Source organism: Nicotiana tabacum, chromosome 11, assembly GCF_000715075.1.
Source record: "Nicotiana tabacum cultivar K326 chromosome 11, ASM71507v2, whole genome shotgun sequence".
Classification (NCBI taxonomy): Eukaryota; Viridiplantae; Streptophyta; class Magnoliopsida; order Solanales; family Solanaceae; genus Nicotiana; species Nicotiana tabacum.
In genome coordinates, this window is record NC_134090.1 from 58,863,763 (window position 1) to 58,885,461 (window position 21,699).

Here is a 21,699-nt window from a genome sequence, read left to right on the forward strand (position 1 = left end):
GAAGGCTACAGAAATCGAAGCAACAAGCTCTCAACCCCTGTCTCGAAAACATGCATAATGATGATACACGTGGAGATGACATCATTTCTTGATAAAATACACCATCCGGTGTCTTGTTGAGAACGCTGACCTCCTATTATTGGCAAAACCGTAACACTCCGTAAAGACCAAATTTCTCCACAAGAGCGGGTGGTGTCCTCTTATCAAGGACGCACCAAACTGCAACCTCAACAAGCAAAGGACTAGCTGTATGGGTCCAAATTTGGACGACTACGACCATTGATGAACACGACAAATGGCGGGATCCTCGTAACTCAATGTTCTGTGAAAGACGACAGACAAGCGAACAGAGACTGCACGCCTTTTACAGAAGTGTAGATCCAAAAAGAGGCATTAGGAATATTCCTTCGGATATTCCCCATATTACGTCTTTTAGGGTTCAGAAGGGGTTTGTACCTTATATATATAGAGGAAAAACAACCTTGTAAGGGGGGCTTTTTGGGATGTTTTTCTAGCTAAGAACACTAATTGTAATACTTTTCTACGAAAATGATTGGCATCCTTAATGTTCGATCACTCATCTTCGTAAGATCAAGAAATATCATCCACTGTGTTCGTCTTTCATACCTTTCGTTCTAGAGATTATTATACTTAGCTAAGATTTACCCGTTCATATTCTTTGATTGATTTATTCAAAAAGGGTCCAATATCTTTTGAGTCAAACAATCCTGATTGGTTAAATCACTACCTTTCACGCCGGTAGTAAGCGCGTTTATGCGATCTCGAGGGTCAGACGTTCCATCATATTTGGGAATATCAGGAACTTTAACCTTTTTGGGAATTGGAAAAGGTGTTGCACTTGACTTCCAGGGTTGTTGTGAATACTTATCATTATCCGCACCTTTGATCACGGGAGGCACGCCAGGTATTTGCTCTATACGCTTGTTTTGATCCTTCACCTGTTTCTGCAAAGTTAGCACTAAACTTTGTAAACTAAAATTATTTGGTGTATGACCTTCCATCGCGAGATTCATTGGGAATTTCTCTACTTCTAGAGTTATCAAGCCCCGAGCGCGGGGTCTCCAAAATTGTTGTATTAACTGGTGGAGGAGTTTGCGCTGCGTTGGGTAATCCTCTGACAAAAGTCTGCAGTGCACTGTTCAAGTGTTCTGCAATCAATTGCTTTAGAGCATCCTACTCCACAGTTTGGTCATCTCCATGCTGACCATCAGAGCGCGAAGCAGACTTTTTAGGTGAAATTTCACGGGATTGCTGAGGGGATCCCGTAGGTGTGTGATGTGGTGGAGTTCCACCTTGTTGGTTCAGTTGGTTGTTCTCGTTAGCGGTTGACATATTTGGTCGCTAAAAATGAAGTTTGGAAAGTGAAAAAATTATCAGATTTCCAGTATCAAGAAAAAATCAGGTTACTGATAACCAAGATTTACTTTATTTTTCCAATAATTTGAAGAATAAAGCAAGTAATGAAAATAATTGGCAAAGAAAGAAAAAACGAAATAGATTGATAATCACTCCTAAAAATTGCGGTTAGAACCTTGTGAATAAAGTAAAGAATGATTGCATAAATTTCAATAAAAAATCATATGCTATTACAAATGAGGTCTAAGTCCTTACATATGAGTACACAATTATAACTGTTTCCTTAATTCGGGCTCGTTAAGGGCATTAATTGCCTTGATGACCCGTTACCATATATAATTGCAATGGAAGTATTTATGGCTGAGGATTTCCCGTAACCGTAATTATATATCGATTTTCCTTTTTTATTTATGACAGGTTCGTGCATCTTTCCTCCTTAATGGTCTTTATCCATTTTGCTCATGTTTCTCCTTTTACAGCTGTCAGGTCCGGTTCTTTTCTCACTGTAACCCCGAGGGTGTTCCTCCCGTGTCTTCTTGCATTCTTTAATTCGTCTAATTAAGAATGCCATCTGGCGCTATATTGATGGTCCACATACCATGCCTCGTCACCTTGATGACCATGTGTCATGCCTTTTTCCGCTAATACACCAGTCATGTTCAAGTAGCTTGTTTTCTATCTAGCCAGCTTAGATTGCATACTGTCAAGAATAAATTGGAAGTCACTATTGGTTGATCTCTTGTGGAATATGGGAAAGCCCATGTATTTATCAAAGAAGGAGGAAATAACTTGTTTGTGCTTGAGTTGCTCCTTTCTCTTATTATTAGTCAAATAGGTATGGAAGGTGTTGCTCGTTGCTCTCCTCCAATATCTAAGTGACTTGTTTACTCCTACCAACAAAAAGAGGAACTAATTTGAACTCTTGGCTGAATTATACAGTGCCATTAGACTAGTTTTACACTACCACTAAATTGTTTTTGTCGATTAGGATAGCGGCAAAGTAGTATTGAGCAAATGGACCGGCTACTAACGTGGGGTACTAACATTGTAATGGTTCATATCACACGTTACAACTCTAGAAACCGAAACCACACCACTTTGACAATACGAATATTCCGCTGGATCAAGCCTTAAGGAAAAGAAAAAAGGAAAGGAAGTGGGAGAAGATCACTTTTAAACTTCAGACAAAAAGAAATGCAAATAAACAATGCTGCATCTGCAACATATAGGGGTCGGTGATTGAGGGAAAAGAATAATAAGAGCACTATATATACAAGGAAAGGAACCAACAAACATTAGACTCCTCTCATTCTCCGCCCTCTTCTTCCCACCACTCTTCTTTAATACTGATCAAGCCTCAAAACATACTTCCTTTCTTTTCTTTGACTTAACCAATTGTCATTCTCCAAACTTTTGCAAATTCATCCTTTAAATTCGATCAAATTACATGTTCGTTGAGTCCAAATACGATCTGGGTCATCGCCAGAATTTCCCATCTTAAATTCTCCAAACTGGGTTTTGGTCCAATGGTTTCTTTTGCGGGTTCGGTTGTGTCGCCTTCTATTGTCAACATTTGCAATAGCAGCAGTGGCCCCTCTTCTTCTTCGTGTAGCTACAAGAATACATTTTTACCCAATTCTTGTAATTTAGAAAAGCCATTCTTGGTGCGTCCCCTGTGGAATAGGAAGACTGTTTGTGCTTGTGTTGCACCTCCTCGGGACTACAAAGCTGCTGACTCTGATCGGTTTTCCACCTCAAGGTTCAATGTAAGATTCTAATCATTTGATTTGGACCTTCCAATTATCCAGTTTCTGCTTTTGGGTTCTGCATTATAGTATCTCATCTCTTCCATTTTATATGATAATATTTGACAGGAAACAACGTTTAGGATGGTAAATTGGATTTGTGAGCTGTATTGGCAATAGCACAAGAAAATAATCGCTCATAATTTAGTTTGGTAGGAAAACATCACATCAAAGTTAAAATTTGATAGCTTAATGATTTTGGATTCTTGAGACTTGTGGAAGTTGTATAGAAATGGAATGGTGTACCACATTTTAGGACACCCTAAACTGGAAAGAATGCCATATGAATCGGAATAGCGAGAACACTAGTGGCATGTCTCTGTGCTTCATGAATCATGTCAAATTGAGGTAGTTACTGAAATTACTCTGTTTAATCATTGATTTTCTGGTTTTAATAGGAAGGTGGTCGAGGGTTGAGATAATGTAGAATAAGTTGAAGTGCCGAAATAGAAATATCTATCTTTGATATTTGCATCCTAATGGTTCCATAATTGCTTTTAGGAACTTGGTCACTTATTATTGGGATGTTGCTTATACCTTTATCCACATATCTCTTTGGGCTCCATTTGGTATGAAAAAAAAGATCCAGCTTGCACGGAAGGGTATGGCCTAGTGGTTAATAAAGTTGGAGGAAAAGCTTGAGGTCTTAGGTTTAAATCCTAGCAGAGACAAACACACTAGGTGATTTCTTCACATTTGCGTAAGCCTTGGTAGGCAGAGTTGCCCGGTACCTGTGTTGGTGGGAGGTAGCAGGTACCGGTCGCATACCACCTCCGTAAAAGAAAGAAAAGAAAGATCTTGATTGGTGAGATATTCCTAGCATTTTGTTGTCTTTAACATGGGAAAATTTCTTTCAATCAAATCCAGATAGACGACTTTCATATTGGATGTAATACAACAACAACAACAACAAAAAACCTAGTGTAATCTTATAAGTGGAGTCTGGGGAGAGTAATGTGTACACAGACCTTACCCCTACCTTGTGAAGGTAGAGAGATTGTTTCCGATTAGACCCCGGCTCAAGGAACAATAACAACAACAAGAGAAACAAGGACACAACGTGTAACAATAAAGATCTAGAGATAAGAAATGCAAGAATAGTACTAATACTACTGGTAAGAATGACACAATGTGTAGTAACAAAGCTCTAGGAACAAGAAAATATAAGAATATTACTATACTATCGGAAATATCACCTGTATTACTTTAAACACAAATCAGAAAAATCATATTATGTTCATCTTCCCGGACAAAAAAACATAAAAAATTTGTGTAGAAATGAACTTTCCTTATTAAAGTATTTTCCACAAGAAGCATTCATATGGATAAAGTGTTGGTGAGTTCATATTGTCCTAAACTCATCTTTTAGGTCTATACAAGTGCTTTAAAAAGTTAAACACCAAAACAAGATCAGTCTGAAAGAGAGAGGTAGAGTGGATTTTCCACAAGAAGCATTCATATGGATAAAGTGTTGGTGAGTTCATATTGTCCTAAACTCATCTTTTAGGTCTATACAAGTGCTTTAAAAAGTTAAACACCAAAACAAGATCAGTCTGAAAGAGCGAGGTAGAGTGGGTTTTTGTAGGGAGGGGGAGGGGGAAGAGAGAAGAGTAGAAGGCTGAGACGTGAACCATGAGTAAGAATAACACTTACTTATCCTAAATAGTGTGGGGTTAAGAGGAATGCTGGTGGACTTCTATGTTGGTTTGGAGAAAAAGAGTTCCAAATAAAGGTGAGAGATTTCTGCAATAACTGGTTGAGTCGGGGTATGCCAAGGGTGCTCAAACATTGATAAGAGTTGATTTTTGTCGTTAGAAAAGTTTCTAATAGAATCCGTTTTGCTTATACTCAAGTTAAAACCTCCTCCGATGGGGTGTCTAAAAGTTAATTTTCATGCCCGAAGAGGAGTCCTATTACAGAGCACGTCGTTACTTACTTGGACAAGAAGGTCCATGACCTATGTTGATGGTCTCCATTGCACTTTGGAGAGGTGCCAATCTAAGAACGGCCCAAGTGGTCAAGCCTAAGACATATGTTGAAGTGTGACCATCTCATCTAAAAGATTAAAATGATTAAAATGTTAGAGAAAACACACTTTTATTTACTTAATTATGTCTTCAACACATGCTGACTTGATTCTTTTTTATGAGCCAAGCACATGAAAAATCTTTTTGATATTGTGTGGTGGTGAGACTCAAACCAAGGTCCTTTACCTGCTTTGATACCATATTGAAGTGTGTGACCATCTCATCTAAAAGCTTAAACTGTTAGAGAGAACACACTTTTATTTTACTTAATTATGTCTTCAACAACATAATGACATTAAAAAAATACTCAAGAAGCATTTAGTTTTGGTTTTCAGATTTTGGAAACTCTTCTAGAATACCCTTTAAAATTAGGTACTTATACATACATAATGCTTGTTGCTTCCATTGGAATCCCATTAGATGACACTTTCTATTACAACATTCCGGTGGGGGTTTTGTGGGGGGAGCTAAACTTTGGATTAGCTACTTGTTGTTTTTTTTCCAGATAAATGTCTGCTGGATATAATCTTTTGATCAGAACATATATGAGTTGCTTTACATTTTTCAGACGTTGACAACATTTGAATCCTGCCTAGTTGTCTTTCCTGAGTTCTGTTTGTCTCGTTTGAATAGCAGGAATCTGCTAAATTGGAGAGTGTGAGCTTGTTGAGAGAGCCTGAGGATGAGTCAGATGTGCTCATTGAGTGCAGAAATGTGTGCAAGTCATTTGGCGACAAGCATATCTTAAGAGGTGTGAGCTTCAAGGTGAACTTTCATTACTTCCTTCAGAAACTGCTTGTATCCAGTATGATTGGGTCTTGCAATTTAGGAGTTTTTTCCTTTTTTTAATTTTTTTTTTATGGATTATGATTGAAAGATCAATAAAAGGTAAAGGTAGGAAACTATACTTAACGAAAGAAAGTTGGCTGGCTACAGTAAAAATTATTGTTTTATTTCCTTTCTGGGTTATTGGTTTCTACATTCATGACTTCTCATTCTTTATGTTTGTGAAAGTGCTGATAAGTCTTTACCCTCTGTTACAGATCAGACATGGTGAGGCCGTTGGAATAATTGGGCCTTCTGGCACAGGGAAATCAACAATCTTAAAGATAATGGCCGGCCTTCTAGCTCCTGATAAAGTATGTGTATTGTTTATCTTGTCTCAGAATACAGCTGTGCCACTTATAAAAGTGTGATTCTAAATCCCATTATCTCTGCTAATAGACTTCATTGAATGCAGGGAGAAGTCTTAATCAGAGGTAAATTGCGCAATGGATTAGTGAGTGATGAGGAAATTTCCGGGCTTAGGATTGGCTTAGTAAGTTATATGTTCTAATATCTTGTTTGGTTGTCCGTTGACATGGACTGTAGAGGTACTTCTTGAATGTTCTTATAAACATTTCCATCCCCTTAACAGGTGTTTCAGAGTGCTGCACTTTTTGATTCCTTAACCGTTCGTGAAAATGTTGGTTTCTTGCTGTAAGATACTCTCAGTTCTCTAATTATCCATAAAAAAGAATTTATTTTCTCAGCTCTGCTGAATCAGAAGTTTTTCTTTTAGCTATACTGATTAGAGATTGTTGGTTCTCTTTGGAATTCTAGATATGAGAATTCAACTATGCCAGAGGATCAAATTGCACAGCTTGTAACTGAAACTTTAGCTGCTGTTGGGTTGAAGGTAAGGGCAACGATAAACATTTATAAATGATGCATTAAATTCCTTATTAAAAAAGATAATGAGTGCATTAAACAAATGCATCCAGGTTCCCAACTTACTATGACAATGAAAATAGTTTTACCAACTTCAAAATTGCTATTTGCACTATCATTTCAAGATCTCCTCTCTCACACACACTGTACGGAAATGCCCTCTGTTGTTTTCTGTTTTGATTTCTGGGCAAAGTAAATCGAAGAGAGAATAGTGGATTCATCGTTATAGTATTTCATATAAATAGTTATGATTGGTTTCACAGATGCCAATTTTCAGTTTTATGTCTATGCAGGAAGTTGAAGACCGATTACCTTCTGAATTGTCTGGTGGTATGAAGAAAAGAGTTGCTTTAGCTCGCTCTATAATTTTTGATACCACGAAAGATGTAGTAGAGCCAGAGGTACGTTCCAGGTGCTTCATGACATTATCATCAGTTCTTTTTGGCTAGAGTTTGTAATTCTGCTAAATGGATTGTTGTAATCTGGTTCACTGCTTTTCTTCATGCTGGTTACTCTGTGATCTGAATGCTACATGTTAGTCCCTTTGTCCCAAATTATCGTCCACTGTGCTTTTTGGGAGTCAATTTGTAGTATCATTCATGTTGTCCCTGAATTGGTAAATTATTTTTAAAAGTAGGAGGTATCCACTTCCAATTTCACTCCTAAAGTTGGTCAAAATGACTTAAGAGAAGGAAAAATGGACAACTTGTGACGGAGAACGCTACTTAATTTGTTATCTAGGGATGTCATTGTTTTGAACTTGAGGTACTCCATTCTTCTGAAACACCTTGAACCTCGTTATAGCTCTGTAATCAAGAGAGCATTTATTATGAACTGTTGATTTTAGGTGACTCCACTCTTACTCCGAGGACTTTCTTTTTGTATTGTTTGAGAAAAGGACTTGATGTCCAAAGATGGAAATGCAAAAATAAGTCCATATTTAATCTTCTGGGCAAGTTTAATGACTTGATGAATTTTATGGCATGAAGATGATATGTGTAATTTGCAAGCAAAAGAAAAGGATGCCTGCAAAATTGATGGATACAGCTTATTGTTGAATTGTGCAGTGCCAAACTATCATTAATATTGTGTCTTAACCCTTAGCATTATAGATTTCATAGCTCTACGGGTCATTAATTGAACGACATGGTTAGTGAGGATTCATATAGCTGAACCTACTAGCTCGAACCCGTGACCTCCTCGTCACATTGCAGCAACTTTACCGGTTACAGAAATCTAAAAAAAAAACTACGAGATAAACAAGAAAAGACGAGCATTTCAGTTTTGTTTTTCTTTGGAGGTGTAGGAAAATTGTTTGTAGAACTTGAATTATCATTTTTTTGGGGGGTGGGGGATTATAAAAATAAGCAAAGATAATTGTAGATACAAAAGTATGGGTTAATGCATAAGGAGCAAATATATCCGATTTGTTACACGGACTTGGAAGAAGGAAGCTTTGTTAAATATTTTAAACCTCAAGAGAGACCACAGGGATGGTATGTTTATTTAATTCTATTATTTTCTTTTTTATTAAGTAAAATCATTCCTGTCTTCTTACTTCATGGTGCACTGGACAATGTAATGTTAGTCTTGACAGACCTCTATCTCTGCCAAGTATGGAAACAAGCCTCCTTAAATTACGAAGTTAAGATTTTTTTGTTAACAATGTCCAGATGAGACAGATGGAAAATAGGTTCAAACTGAAATCCTTGGTGAGAGACTAGAGTAACAAGAATCAACTTGACAGCTTTAAGAATTGAGCCTTCTAGGCTGGCCATTGGCTCCCTCTTTTATAACAGAATCAACTTTTTTTTAATGAAATGTGTAGTCAAATTCAGCTTTATCCATATCTTTGAGCATTGTGATTTCTATAAATGATTCACCATTATTAGTTCACATCGATGCATACGAAATATGTGCATAGCGGTCAAATAATTTTCAGTAGTTGAACTTCTTTATTTAGGTTTAGGCAGGATACATGGTTTACCCCCGACCTTGAGGTCAATCCCTGTGACACACCTCTTCACCACGGGAACCCCTTTGCACACTCAACCTTTTCAAAGTGTGTCTAATACATACCTCTTCTGTGTTTGGCCACTTTTTCTCGACAATTCTATGTCATGCACCAATACACGTGTCAAGAAATATTAAAAAGAAATATTTAAAATTACAAGTATACCACTGAAAAAATTAAAAATCTATGGCTGCCACCACCTTATCACCACCACGGCCATAGCTGCCACCATCTACTTTCCATGATTACCACCACAACTTTCAAACAAAACACACGAACACCAGTCCCTTTTCACTTGTTCAACAAAAAATTCTTAATCTGAAAGAAGAATAAAATCAACAGTAAACTTAGCAATGAAATTGGCGCCGAAGGAAATCTGGTAACTTCGGAGTCAATATCATCGGCATCGGGCCGGAGAAAACTTCTGCATAATTCTGAAAAATCCCCCAATTTGAACCTCCTATTCCTCCAAAAGGATATGATTTTTTTGAAATTGAGCTCCCATCTGGTACCACTAAAACTTCTAAAGACAATGATGGCACTTGAAATTCAACAGTAAAAAGAAACAAGAATATTAGCTTTACTTTCAAGAAATTGCAAAACTGGATATTGGTAAAATGATAAATTTTGAGTTCTTCACAGATTTGTGAATAAAAAAAGACAATTATGTCAATACTATTTTGGCATGAGGAAGAAGACGAAGGGGGAAAGGGGTTTGGGAAAGAAAACCAGAGGAAGTGGGATTGCAGGGGGGCGGCCCGTTAAGGGGTAGACGATGAGGACCAAACAATTTTAAAAGAAACGAATAAGTCTTAAAGTTTTAACGCGTGGCACTAAAATATGGATTGGGACAAAAGTTTTAGACTTTAACGCTGCTTCTTCTTGTTAAGCACGCTCGTGCCACGTAGAAAAAGAGGTGTGTAGTAGATGCACTTTGAAAAGTTTGGGTGTGTAAAGGGTTTTCCGTGGAAAGGTGTGTTACAGAGATTTAACCTCAAAGTCAGGGGGTAAACTATGTATTTTGCCTTCAGGTTTATGATATGTTGGCTGAAAAAAAAAACTATTTATATAGGATGGAACTTTTTAAGGAGTAAAAATCAAACCCAGAATATGTAGTGGGAGGGCACGTAATGTGTGCATAGTTGTAGAAGGTAAGAGCGAGGGGTAAATGGTTCAGCATTATTAGTTCACATTGATGCATACAAAGTATGTGCATAGCCATCAAATATTTTCAGTAGTTGTACTTCTTTATTTAGGTTTATGATATATTGGCTGAAAAATACTGTTTATATAAGACTGACTTTTAAGAACTAAAATAAGGACTTCGAAGGGGGCGCGGGGAGTAAGCTAAACCAAGATTATGAAGTGGGAGGACACTTAATGCATACACAGTTGTGGCAGGTAAGAGCGAGGGGAGACTGAGAACATGTGTTGGTAATATGGAAGGGAGATGAGAGGGAGAAGCCAAGGATAGTGTGATTATTGATAACAAAGGGAGGTGTGGTTTACTGACATTTATAAGGATATTGGAGAAAAAATGTGGAGGATTCATGAGCATGTCATGTGAAAGCTATATTATTTTCAGATTGTTCAGGGTTGGTCTAGTGGTGAGAGCGCTGCAAATAATATGTGGGTTAGGCGCATGTTACGAGTTCAAAGTTCGAACCCTGCTACGACAAAACGCTTGGTATTTAACTGGAGAAGGGTAGATGGGTGGGCCCTTTATCCACCAGAGTTTTGAACTGTGAAACATTTGCCTCGAGGATTACTTGGTTTACGAAAAAAAAAACTATATGCTTTTCAGAAAGATAGTACAATATCTTTTACTTCACAAAGTAAAAACAACGAGAACCAAGTGTTTTTGTTAATTCCCTTTTTTTTAAAATAACTTTCAGTAACTTGTGCCAATAAATCTCTCTCTGGTATTCCCAAGCTTTAGTATTTCTGAAATAATTCTCAGAGAGAGAGAGTTGGCCTGGGTTTTTTCCTTTATTTAAATATTTTCTTATTAATATCTGCAAAATTATTTGTTCCTTCATTTAAGATTAGCCCGCACCATGCTGTTAAAGCAATATGGGTAACAGAGCTAAGGGAAACGAATGGGTGATAGTGTCCTTTAAAAACCAGCATTTGGACATCCGTGGTGCTCGTGGTCTCCTGATAGGAATTGGGTTAGGGGAATCAACGATGGAATAATTTGATAGCAAGTGATGCTGTTTGTTGGAGTTCGTCTTCTACTTTCTGAGTGATATAACATGATACCCTATGTAAACATGCTTGCATGTTCCTTTTTGTTGTTTTAGACAGAAAAACCGTGCCGTTTCGGTTTTAGGTGATTCTGAAACTTCTGATGTCAAAGTGGTTCCCTCGTGTTTTTGGGCTGGTAGGAACTAGTTATTACTTTTGGAACATATTTACTGCATGGTTAACCAAGTAATCTTAATTACATGCACTGCTGAGTAGGTGCTATTATATGATGAACCAACAGCGGGCCTTGATCCGATTGCATCGACCGTTGTGGAAGATCTCATTCGCTCGGTTCACGTGACAGGCGAGGATGCACTTGGGAAGCCTGAAAAGATTGCATCTTATGTTGTCGTCACTCATCAACACAGTACTATTAAAAGAGCTGTTGACAGGTTCGGTTTCTTGTTGTTCTAACTTCTAAGACATGTTGAAGTTGCATATGCTGCAAACTTTTATTAACTTCGAGGTTCCTTTTGTGCAGGCTAATATTTCTTTATGAAGGAAAGGTTGTCTGGCAAGGAATGACTCATGAATTCTCCACATCAACTAATCCTATTGTCCGGCAGGTAACGATGGTCTTGGTTCGTTTTTTCTTTCCGAAAAACTGCATGCTGATTTCTCATTTCACCAGCAAGGAGTAAGATATAACTAACTGTGCTATCGAATCAACTTTATATCTACGAACTACTCCATCCGTTCCAATTCATCTGACAATCAATTTGTCACTAAATTAATCAAAATTCTAGATATTGTGAGACTATACAAAAAGTACTATAAGTTGCAATTTTCCTTATGAAAATAACAAAACTAGTACATTTTTGAAGTTCATTTTAGTCAAAGTTCACTTAAACAGAATATGGCAAGCATTTTTGTAGGAGTACTAACTGAATATCTGAATGGGTAGAGACGCATATGTTGATTTGATGGAAAATTTACATGTTTTCGTCTGGTTATTTGGCTCTTGGTATGATTTTAAACCGTTGTTTGTTTTATATGTGTCAGTTTGCATCAGGGAGCTTGGATGGTCCTATTAAATATTAGCTTGTATATCTACAGCAAATACGCAAAATACTTGTTCGCCCATGTTTGAACTCGGAGTTGAACATGGTAGACCAGCTGGCCGTTTTACGGCTGACCTTATCAAGCCACAACAGAGAGATTAAAAGTAGTCACATTGGCATCTCCCATGAATCTGCACAAGTCGTAGAAAAAGTTTCTACTTGTATTTCAATCTTATTCTTCCCTCTTTTTTCACATTCGTTTTTGCAGTTAGACTGTCGAGAAATCCAATTATAGCATCTTCACAGTAAGGAATCATGTAGAAATAAAGTGATTCTTTTTGCTTTGTTATTACATTATAGAAGTTTTGATTATTTTAACACCACTACCAAATTATTCCATGGATAAAGACAAATTCTTGTTGCAACACTTGTAAGGAATAAATTCCATGGCACTACCTATAGAAGATAAATTTTCCATGCATGAACATCGATGATTCGGAAATTGACATGATCTTGAGAAAGGTTGTTTGTTTAAGATATAAGGTAATATAGGAATATATATCGAACAGATGCTATATGATTGTATTAGAAAGTTGCTATGGAAAGCCAATGTTTTGGAATACTCTTTGCAACTCAACGAGCATATCGTTTAGTGTTGGGCGCTCGTTCCCACCGTTAGAATAGGTCCTTGTGTTTACTGGATTTAACCAGTGTGAATTCAAATTAGTCGGACCAGTAAATTCGGAAGCAAATAAGAAATTATGGTGCTTGCAACAAATGATAAAATTGCAGAATGAGTTCTGAAAATCTTCTATCACAAGTTAAAGTGACTGGAATCAGGAGTAAATAAAATATTTCCACTCATCAAATAGAATACTTTTGCATACCTTTAATCAGTCCCCTAGGTTTTCATAGAACTTTGCATACTCCGACTTTTGCTTCAAATGACACTACAACTCTGAGAGCTCTAAGATTCCATGTGCATTAACACACAAAATTCTAAATATAATTCCACGGCTTAAACCCATGACCTCTTGGTCACATAGCCGCAACATTACTAGTTACAAGGCTTCCGTTCATAATCCAGGGTTAAGTAATAAAACAAAATGGCTGGTTAGTAAACAAGATGAAGCTTGAAAGCAGCTGCTATATGATACAATTCATAAGTTACTGTACAATGATCTCTTATCACTTTCAATCTGCTAACTTTTTGTCTGCAGAATATAGTTTCTTGCTCGAGATGAACAAAATAAAGCAACGACGCCAACATAGAAGCTAACTAAAGCAGTTATACAAAAAACCCAAACTGATAATGGACCCTCTTCCATTTCTTCTTTAAATTTCTTCCCTGGCTCTACTGGAAAAGTTTTCTGACAGCCATTAACTGATGATTCCATACATAGGTTCGGATTACCAGCAAATGCTCCTGGAAATTTCGAATAACCTTGCTTTGTGGGAATAACACCAGAGAAGCAATTATATGACAGATTTAAAACTGTCAAATTTCCGAGGACAGTTATGTTTTCAGGGATGTGACCAGATAAAGAATTATGTGACAAATCAAGAGCCTTTAACTTCTGCAACTTCCCTAAACTACCCGGAACTGGACCATCAAGAAAATTATATGACAAATTAAGGTATTCCAAACCATGTAACCCGAGCAGACCCTCTGGAATTTCGCCATGAAGCAAGTTGTCAGACAGATCAATTCCAATTGTGGTTGTGAGATTATAGTTGAAGCTCAAACTAGTTTCATCAGCAACAAGGGAGAGTTTGATGTCAAGTCTTCGAGCTGAAATTGACGGTACTGCAGGAATGGTTTTTCTAGTGTCGCCATTGTAGAAATTTGGACTAGTGTTAAAGTTACCATCTGGTATATAGCCTGAGAATTTGTTTCCAGAAAAATCTAAAGTATGAATAGCCTGAAATGTAAACAGCCAACTTGGCAGAGATCCACTGAACTTGTTCCGAGCAAGGGAGAGGAACTTGAGATTCGACCATTTGGTTATCGCATCATTTAAAGATCCTGAGAGATTATTAGAGCTCAAGTCAACAACTTCCAAAGACTTGCACCCTGCCAATGTCAGTGGAATCTCACCCGAAATCTTGTTGTTTCCCATATCAAATATCTTTAGACTATCCAACGCATCAAGCACAGGCTGAATTTCCCCAGAAAGATTATTACTGTTTAGTATCAGTGCCAGTAGTTGGAAACAACCGACGATGTTCACAGGAATCGAGCCAGTGAGGAGGTTATGTGAGAGATCAATCACCTGTAAATAGGTCAAATTACCAATCCTTTCTGGTATTTCGCCCACAAGAAGATTGTAAGAGAGAATCAACGCTTGCAAACTCTTTAATTCTGTTATTGTTACAGGAATATCACCAGAAAACAGATTGTGCGACAGGTCAAGAAGTAGAAGTCCAGACTTCTCTGATGCCTCGACGATCCTACATGGAATCTTCCCAGATAACTCATTATAACTCAAGTCCAACACACACAACTTCTCCGAAAAAACCAATCTTGGCGAAATACCATATCGCAACTCATTATGTGATAAATTGAGCTGTGTCAAACCCCCAAGACTAGAGATACATGTCGGTATGCCTCCAAGAATCAAATTATTCCCTAAATTGAGAACCGTAAGCGATTCCCTCGAAGAATATAGACAAGGCAAAGTACCCGATAACAAATTAGACTCGAGGTTTAGCGAGACCAATGCTTGGCGAAAATCACCCACATTTCCTATCAAACTATTGTGGGACAAGTCCAGATATTTCAATGACATCAAGTTTAACAAGCTCTTAGGTATATCTCCATGAAAACTGTTAAAACCCAAGTTAAGATTCTCAAGTGTCATTGAGAAATTCCCTATCCACATTGGAATTTCACCACTCAACATGTTATGACTAAGGTTAAGTTCAATTAACTGGCTAATGGATGCAAATGTACTAGGAATTTCACCAGTGAATAAATTATAGCTAAGATCAAAATTCCTAAGGCTCCACAACTTCCACAAACAAGATGGTATTGAACTGTTGAAGCTGTTGTGAGACAACACAAGGGTTTCCAGAAAAGTGAGATTACACAAACAAGTATGAACCTGGCCTGACAAGTTAAACCGGGAGAGGTTGAGTCCAGTGACCCGGCCGGTCTGGTTGGACCGGGTCACACCGGTCCAGTTTGAAACATTTAAATCCCAGCTTGATAAGCTCTGAGAAGAATCTTGGAGCTGTAACTTGAACAGCAAAAGGAAAGCCATGTCATTTGGGTCAAGTCCAGTACTACCATTTACAGCTTCAAGATTCACAACCCCACTTGTATTACCATCAAAAGAAACAGCAAATGCAGAGGAAAATGGGTTCAAGAAAGGAAAAAACAAGACAAAGAGTAAAAAGAATGAAACTTTGAGCAAACAAGAGGTTCTACAAGGCTCAAAAACTGAACCCCATGTTTCTGCCATAGAAGAAAATGAGAAGATATGTGAAATGTGTTTTTGAGTGTGTGTGTGTATGTGTGTTTGTTGGGGGTGCTAAGGAAAGGGAAAGCGGAAATGGGGGTCCCTAAGGGAGGGTTACAGGGGGGAGTGTGAAAGGAATCAGTAGTGTAGAACTGTAGATAGAGACTAAGCTGAAAGTAGGTACTTCATTGAGAGTCACCACTAGAGAACCAACATTCTTTCTTGTTTCTTGTTTCTTTTTCTTTAAGGGTGCCCTCAAATTTTATCGAGGCACACTCCTTTTGTATATTTTTACAGTCAAAAGTACCGTACTACCCTTTTATCACCAATTTGCTGAGGCTTTCACAAATGTTTAAGTGCAAAATACATAACTAGTCGGTCGGCAGGAACTAATTATATTTTATAGTATAAAAATATATAAAATATATATAATTTTTTTGTGTATAATATACATACATACAAAAAATATATATTTTATTGTTGTTATCATCTAGACACTGTTTCTAGTTTAAGTACTTGACAAAGTATTGTTTGACCAACTACATAAATCTAAACTTCAAAAAAAAATCGAAAAATTATCCAATTTATTTTAATGTAAGTATCAACTTGTAGCAGTATGGAAACGAAGCACAAGAAGAAGCTGGTCTGAAGCTTGCTCATCTAACTAAATTTTAAATCAATTGTAAATTATGACTATATTTTAAATAGCCCATTAAGTGGCTACCTAGTGTCATTTCTACCGAATAATAAATTGAGTGATCAAATGGGGTAATAATGTCATTTAACACGGAAATACCTCTTTGTATAAAAAAAGACGACACCAAATGAAAAGGACAGAGAGAGAAGCAAAAGGTGTTTGCTACTGCCTGGAGAAGGGTAAAACTAAAGTAGACAGCTTTTTCTTTTCCTTTCTTTTCTTTTCATCTTTCTTTTTGAAATTCTCTGTTTATGTCCCTTTAAAGAGACCCTTTATTATCTGTATGTAGGCGAGCGTGTGAAGGCATGAAACATAATTGTTCCGAGACTGTTGTACCTTTTTTTTGTGGGTATTTAGTATTAATATTGAGACCCAACTAGTAAGGATTCATGCCCAAAAATCAATAATAATGCTTAAATTCTAAATAAGTTAGAAGTCGTCTATATAAATCACATTTTTTTATTTAAACTCAACTGATAGCTTTGTTATGCTAAATCTTTATACTTTTGGTCTCTAAAAGGACTATTAAAATATGTTTAGAACTTCAGTTGAGTACTTGAATTGGAGGATTTTCTGATTAAAGATTTTCTTACTCCATGTTTTGTATATCGAAATCAATTAAAGTGTTATCCTACTTCCATATATATCAACCGTCATAGAGACCTCCAATAAACTCTTGCTACTGAATATTTACATCAAATCATATGTTAGTTGATTTTATGGTGTCAAAATGTATATTTATTAATCATAATTAAGTAAAATAAGTCAATTCGCAAATATATGTTATGTATCTATTGATTTGATATAAACAACATATATAATTTTTTTTATTAACAACACAATGATGGTTTAGAATTTCATATTTTATCTATACATATATGTTCTATGTTTTTTCTATCCACTTTTTTTTCCTTTGTATACGGGTAAAATTGGTCTCGAAGTACATCCCGATTTCCGACATGATAAGCCAAGCCGAGAGATGGTAACAAGGGACCCATACCAAGGTAAGGATCTTATCAATTCTGAGTCCGGACCATAACGCCCGACCTCGAGGATATAGGGGTCGTGATTAGGGGTCGGTCCTGGCCTCTGTTCAACTTCGAAGAACGTTGTCAGGTATCCAAGCTCGGCCAACAGAAGGTCGTGATATCTGTGACCGACCAAATATCACGGCGGAGATCTCGGCATATATCGACGTGAGATCGGCAATCAATTAATTAGGGGATTTTTTACCTTTTATAGAATTCTACCTAATATAGGATTCCCCTACTATAAAAACGGGGTCTTATTACTTATAAATCACATTGTAAGACGCACTCAGAAGCAATATATTGTTATTTTCTCTTTAAGCTCTTATTCAACGGTGTCTTGATAGTGATCGAAGTGCATTCTGTTCAAGGGTGGTTCACCCCCAAGGCTGTAACTGTTCAATTTGTGTGGTTTGAATTTACTCTATCATTATTTATTTCAATTGCAATTTAATTTATCACTTTGTGTCAATTTAATCCACGTATCCTGAAAACCACTTACAAATTCAATTGTTATCTGATTTTGAGGGTAAATAGTTTGCCGCCCACCGTGGGGCTAAGGATAATAGTGGTTATTTGATATAAATTTTCATAACATACACTACTTTACACTTGTTCTTTGAAGTGTCTCTAATTTCAGGTTAAAGCTCAAAATGTCAAACTCACAATTAGCACCCCTACTTGTTGACAATGGGTCGGTCATCACGGTGAAAATAACAACATAGCACAGGGTGAAGGAGTACCACCCATTGATCGCATCGAAATTCCAGTCGCGGAACCGTTGGACGATAACTCGCATGTGGATATCGACACAAACCTGCCTACAAACCCCGAGAATAGCATCCGTGGTGGAGCCTGATCGGCAGTGCAAGATACTCAAAATAATGGAGGGGACGGAATTAATTTACGGATGATCTTCGAAATGTTGCACGCTCAGCAGGCAGGCGATAGGTCAGTTACAAAACTAAAGCCGCGCACCGAGCAAATTGAACCCGATCCATCCCGGGATGTCACCCATACGGACGAACCGATCACAGAGAGGTCGAATGGAAATGAATCGGGGACTAACCCCGAGATCATAAAAATGCTCGAGGAGCTAACAAAACGGATAGAACCAGGGGAGAAGAAAATCAAAGCAAATGACAAAAAGATAGAAACATACAACTCCAAGGTCGACCAAATCAAGGGAGCGTCGCCGATACTGAAAGGCCTGGATTCCATGAAGTTTATACAAAAACATTTCCCTTCGAGTGAGTTCACAAGCCGATCCCTAAAAAATTCCGCATGCCTGAAATTCCTAAGTACAACGGAACGACCAACCCAAACGAGCATGTTACCTCTTACACATGCGACATCAAAGGGAACAACTTAGAGGATGATAAGATTGCGTCTGTCTTGTTGAAGAAATTCGGAGAGACCCTGTCAAAGGGAGCTATGATATGGTATCACAACTTACCTCCTAATTCTATTGACTCATTTGTTATGCTTGCAGGCTCTTTCGTGAAAGCACACGCCAGGCCTATCAAGGTCGAAACCAGAAAGTCAGACATTTTCAAAGTAATACAGAAGGATAATGAGATGCTCAGAGATTTTGTGTTCTAGTTCCAAATGGAACGGATGGATCTGCCACCGGTTGATGACGATTGGGACGTTCAAGCTTTCACTCAGGGACTCAATGTTCGAAGCTCGGTGGCTTCACAGTAATTGAAACAAAATTTGATAGAATATCCGGTTGTTACTTGGGCCGATGTGCACAACCGGTATCAATCAAAAATTAGAGTCAAAGATGGTCAACTTAGAGCTCCTCTGGGGTTCGTCTATCCCGTCAGAACCTCGACGCAGTCAAGAGAGATATCGACCATGAACCAAGGTCAAACAGGGATCATTACCAGCATTATAATGGAGACTGAAGAAGCAGTGGGTCCGGGTAAAATTCTATACGAAATGAGAAGAGAAGTGATCAAGGCTAGAGAATCCGGGGACTCATGAGCAAAAATGGTTTCGACATACCTATCGGGCCTAAGGAAGCACCAAGGTTATCGGAATACAACTTTAACGTCGATGTTGCCTCTATTGTATCAGTTATCGGACGCATCAAGGACACCAAATGGCCTCAACCTCTACAATCTGATCCGGCCCAAAGGGATCCTAACCAAATGTGCAAATACCATGGCACTCACGGCCATATAATAGAGGATTGCAGATAATTAAGAGAGGAAGTAGCACGGCTATTCAGCAACGGGCACCTTCGAGAATTCCTAAGCGACCGAGCTAAAAACCATTTCAGGAATATTGATGGGTTTTTAATGTCTTTGGCTTATGATTCTTATGTTTTGATTATCTAACAAACTTGTTGTGAAGAACCAGTTAGAGAACCTGCCCACATGATATACATTTCAACTAAATAATGTCACATCTGAAAATCAGCAAATGAATGAACAACCATACGGAGGAACACAACATGGACCTGGTGACCTGGTCTCTTAGGGATCTATGATAGAAGTACAAGTCAGTGATTGTCCATAATCATTATAAATAGGAACACAGGGACCTAGTCCCTTAGGGTTCTCTTACAGAAGTACAAGTCAACGGTACATCTGGAACGTAACAACAGAAAGTGACTATCTTGCAACTGTTACAAAAGAGGAACACAATTGGGACCTGGTCCCTTAGTGCTCTCTGATAGAAGTACAAGTCAACTATAAAGCTGGAACGTAACTGCACACAAGTGACTGTGCAGACAGTGCAGCAGTCACTTCTCATTGGGAGCGTGTACGAAGAATTGACATCACTATCCATTGTGATGTCATTTGTGATATAACAACCTGGTGCATAGCACAATATTTTTTCACTTGTGCATTCATTGATATTCTCTCAAGCATAACAGTGTTCATCCGGCATTGAAGTCATTGGTGTGTCAAGAACAAGAATACAACTCCACTGAGGATCAGTTTCACAATGAGCTTATACATATCCGTAGTTGAGTTGTAATCTTGTTATTTGTTCTTCATTGTATTTCCTATTTTGCTTTCTTAGAAGCTTTGTACTAGGAAAAACTAAAAATCCGTAAACTTCCGAGTTTATGTTGTGACTAGGATTAGTCATAAATTTAAAGCCTTTGTAACTAGGAGAGTTATAAAGTGGCTTGTGGTGAGAGCATAACAAATTAGTTGAAGTCTTTGTAATAGGGTTATTACAAAGTGTCTTGTAATAGTGAGATTGCAAGTCAGTGAAGTTAAAAGCCTACAAGTGTAGGTTGTGGTTTTTTGATCCCCTTGTGTGGGATTTTTCTACGTAAAAATACCTTGTCTTCTTTACTTTCAGTTTTATTAGCATACTCAGCATTATCTCATAGAGGACCAGGTACTCTACAGTTTGGTGGACTCATATAAACTAACAAATATGGATTCTAATAAACAACCGAACAAGAAGAACCTCAACACGTTATTAACATGATCATCAGTGGAGTCGATGTCCCTCAAAGTATGATATTGAAGCGCACCAGAGTATCCATCACAAGGGAAAATGGACTCGAGATTACGTACCCGAAGGAACCTTGTCTTTCAACGATGAGGACGCAGAAGGGATCGTGCAAACCAAATGATGCATTGGTAATTTCTGTACTCATAAATAAATCTCGAGTTACGCATGTGTTAATTGATCCAGGTAGCTCGGCCAACATCATCCAATCGAGGGTCATAGAACAACTTGGCCTACAAGATCAAATCGTGTCTGCATTCCGAGTTCTAAACAGATTCAACATGGCATGTGAAACCACTAAAAAGGAGATAACATTACTAGTAAATGCCATCGGGACCATCCAGGAAACCATGTTTTATGTGATCGAAGGAGACATGAGGTACAACGCTCCGTTTGGGAGGCCATGGATCTACAACATGAGGGCAGTGCCCTTGACTTTGCACCAAGCTTTAAAATTTCCAATATCGAGAGGGATTAAAACAATCTACATAGATCAGCCAACCGCAAAAGAAATGTTTGCGCTCGAAGAAGCGATTCCGATATCCGCACTTGCAACGACAAAGGGGACAAGTTCGACCACAATGCAAGAAGCTAAATAGCAATTATCGACATAGCCCCGACCCAATCGAAGAAATAGGGAATTGATGAAGACGATGACTACGGGGTTCCCAGGTCTTTTATAGTCCTCGATGACTCTGACACCACTAAATAGATGGTCGAGGAGCTGGAACAAGTCATACTAATCGAGCATCTACCTGATTGAAAGGTATACCTGGGCACGGGGTTATGTCCCGGGCTCAGGAAAAAACTCATTCAATTCCTTATAGCTAACATAGATTATTTTGCTTTGTC

General features: G+C 37.9%; 2 protein-coding genes across 3 annotated transcripts; one reads left to right on the top strand and one right to left on the bottom strand.

The window, feature by feature from the left end:
* Positions 1-2,467: 2,467 nt before the first annotated feature.
* LOC107800208 (protein TRIGALACTOSYLDIACYLGLYCEROL 3, chloroplastic) lies at positions 2,468-12,572 on the top strand. 2 transcript variants are annotated; one of them, XM_075225093.1, is made up of 10 exons: positions 2,468-3,143; positions 5,843-5,974; positions 6,253-6,348; positions 6,450-6,527; positions 6,627-6,688; positions 6,812-6,887; positions 7,213-7,320; positions 11,397-11,572; positions 11,662-11,746; positions 12,183-12,572. In XM_075225093.1, the coding sequence occupies exons 1-10, from the start codon at positions 2,904-2,906 to the stop codon at positions 12,219-12,221; spliced, it is 1,092 nt and encodes a 363-aa protein (XP_075081194.1). In that variant the 5' UTR covers positions 2,468-2,903; the 3' UTR covers positions 12,222-12,572. The 2 variants fall into 2 exon arrangements, with proteins under 2 accessions (XP_075081194.1, XP_016478845.2); XM_016623359.2 differs by having other exon boundaries at positions 2,476-3,143; positions 5,846-5,974.
* A 739-nt stretch (positions 12,573-13,311) lies between these two features.
* Positions 13,312-15,953, bottom strand: LOC107800209 (uncharacterized). Its single transcript, XM_016623361.2, has one exon. The coding sequence runs from the start codon at positions 15,643-15,645 to the stop codon at positions 13,384-13,386; it is 2,262 nt and encodes a 753-aa protein (XP_016478847.1). The 5' UTR covers positions 15,646-15,953; the 3' UTR covers positions 13,312-13,383.
* Between the last annotated feature and the right edge of the window lie 5,746 nt (positions 15,954-21,699).

Excerpts from the sequence above, each read along its gene's own strand:
- LOC107800208 (XM_075225093.1), top strand. The coding sequence starts at position 2,904 with ATGGTTTCTTTTGCGGGTTCGGTTGTGTCGCCTTCTATTGTCAACATT. Across the intron at positions 6,528-6,626 it reads CCGGGCTTAGGATTGGCTTA|GTGTTTCAGAGTGCTGCACT; the intron begins GTAAGTTATATG and ends TCCCCTTAACAG. Across the intron at positions 7,321-11,396 it reads AAGATGTAGTAGAGCCAGAG|GTGCTATTATATGATGAACC; the intron begins GTACGTTCCAGG and ends ACTGCTGAGTAG.
- LOC107800209 (XM_016623361.2), bottom strand. The coding sequence starts at position 15,645 with ATGGCAGAAACATGGGGTTCAGTTTTTGAGCCTTGTAGAACCTCTTGT.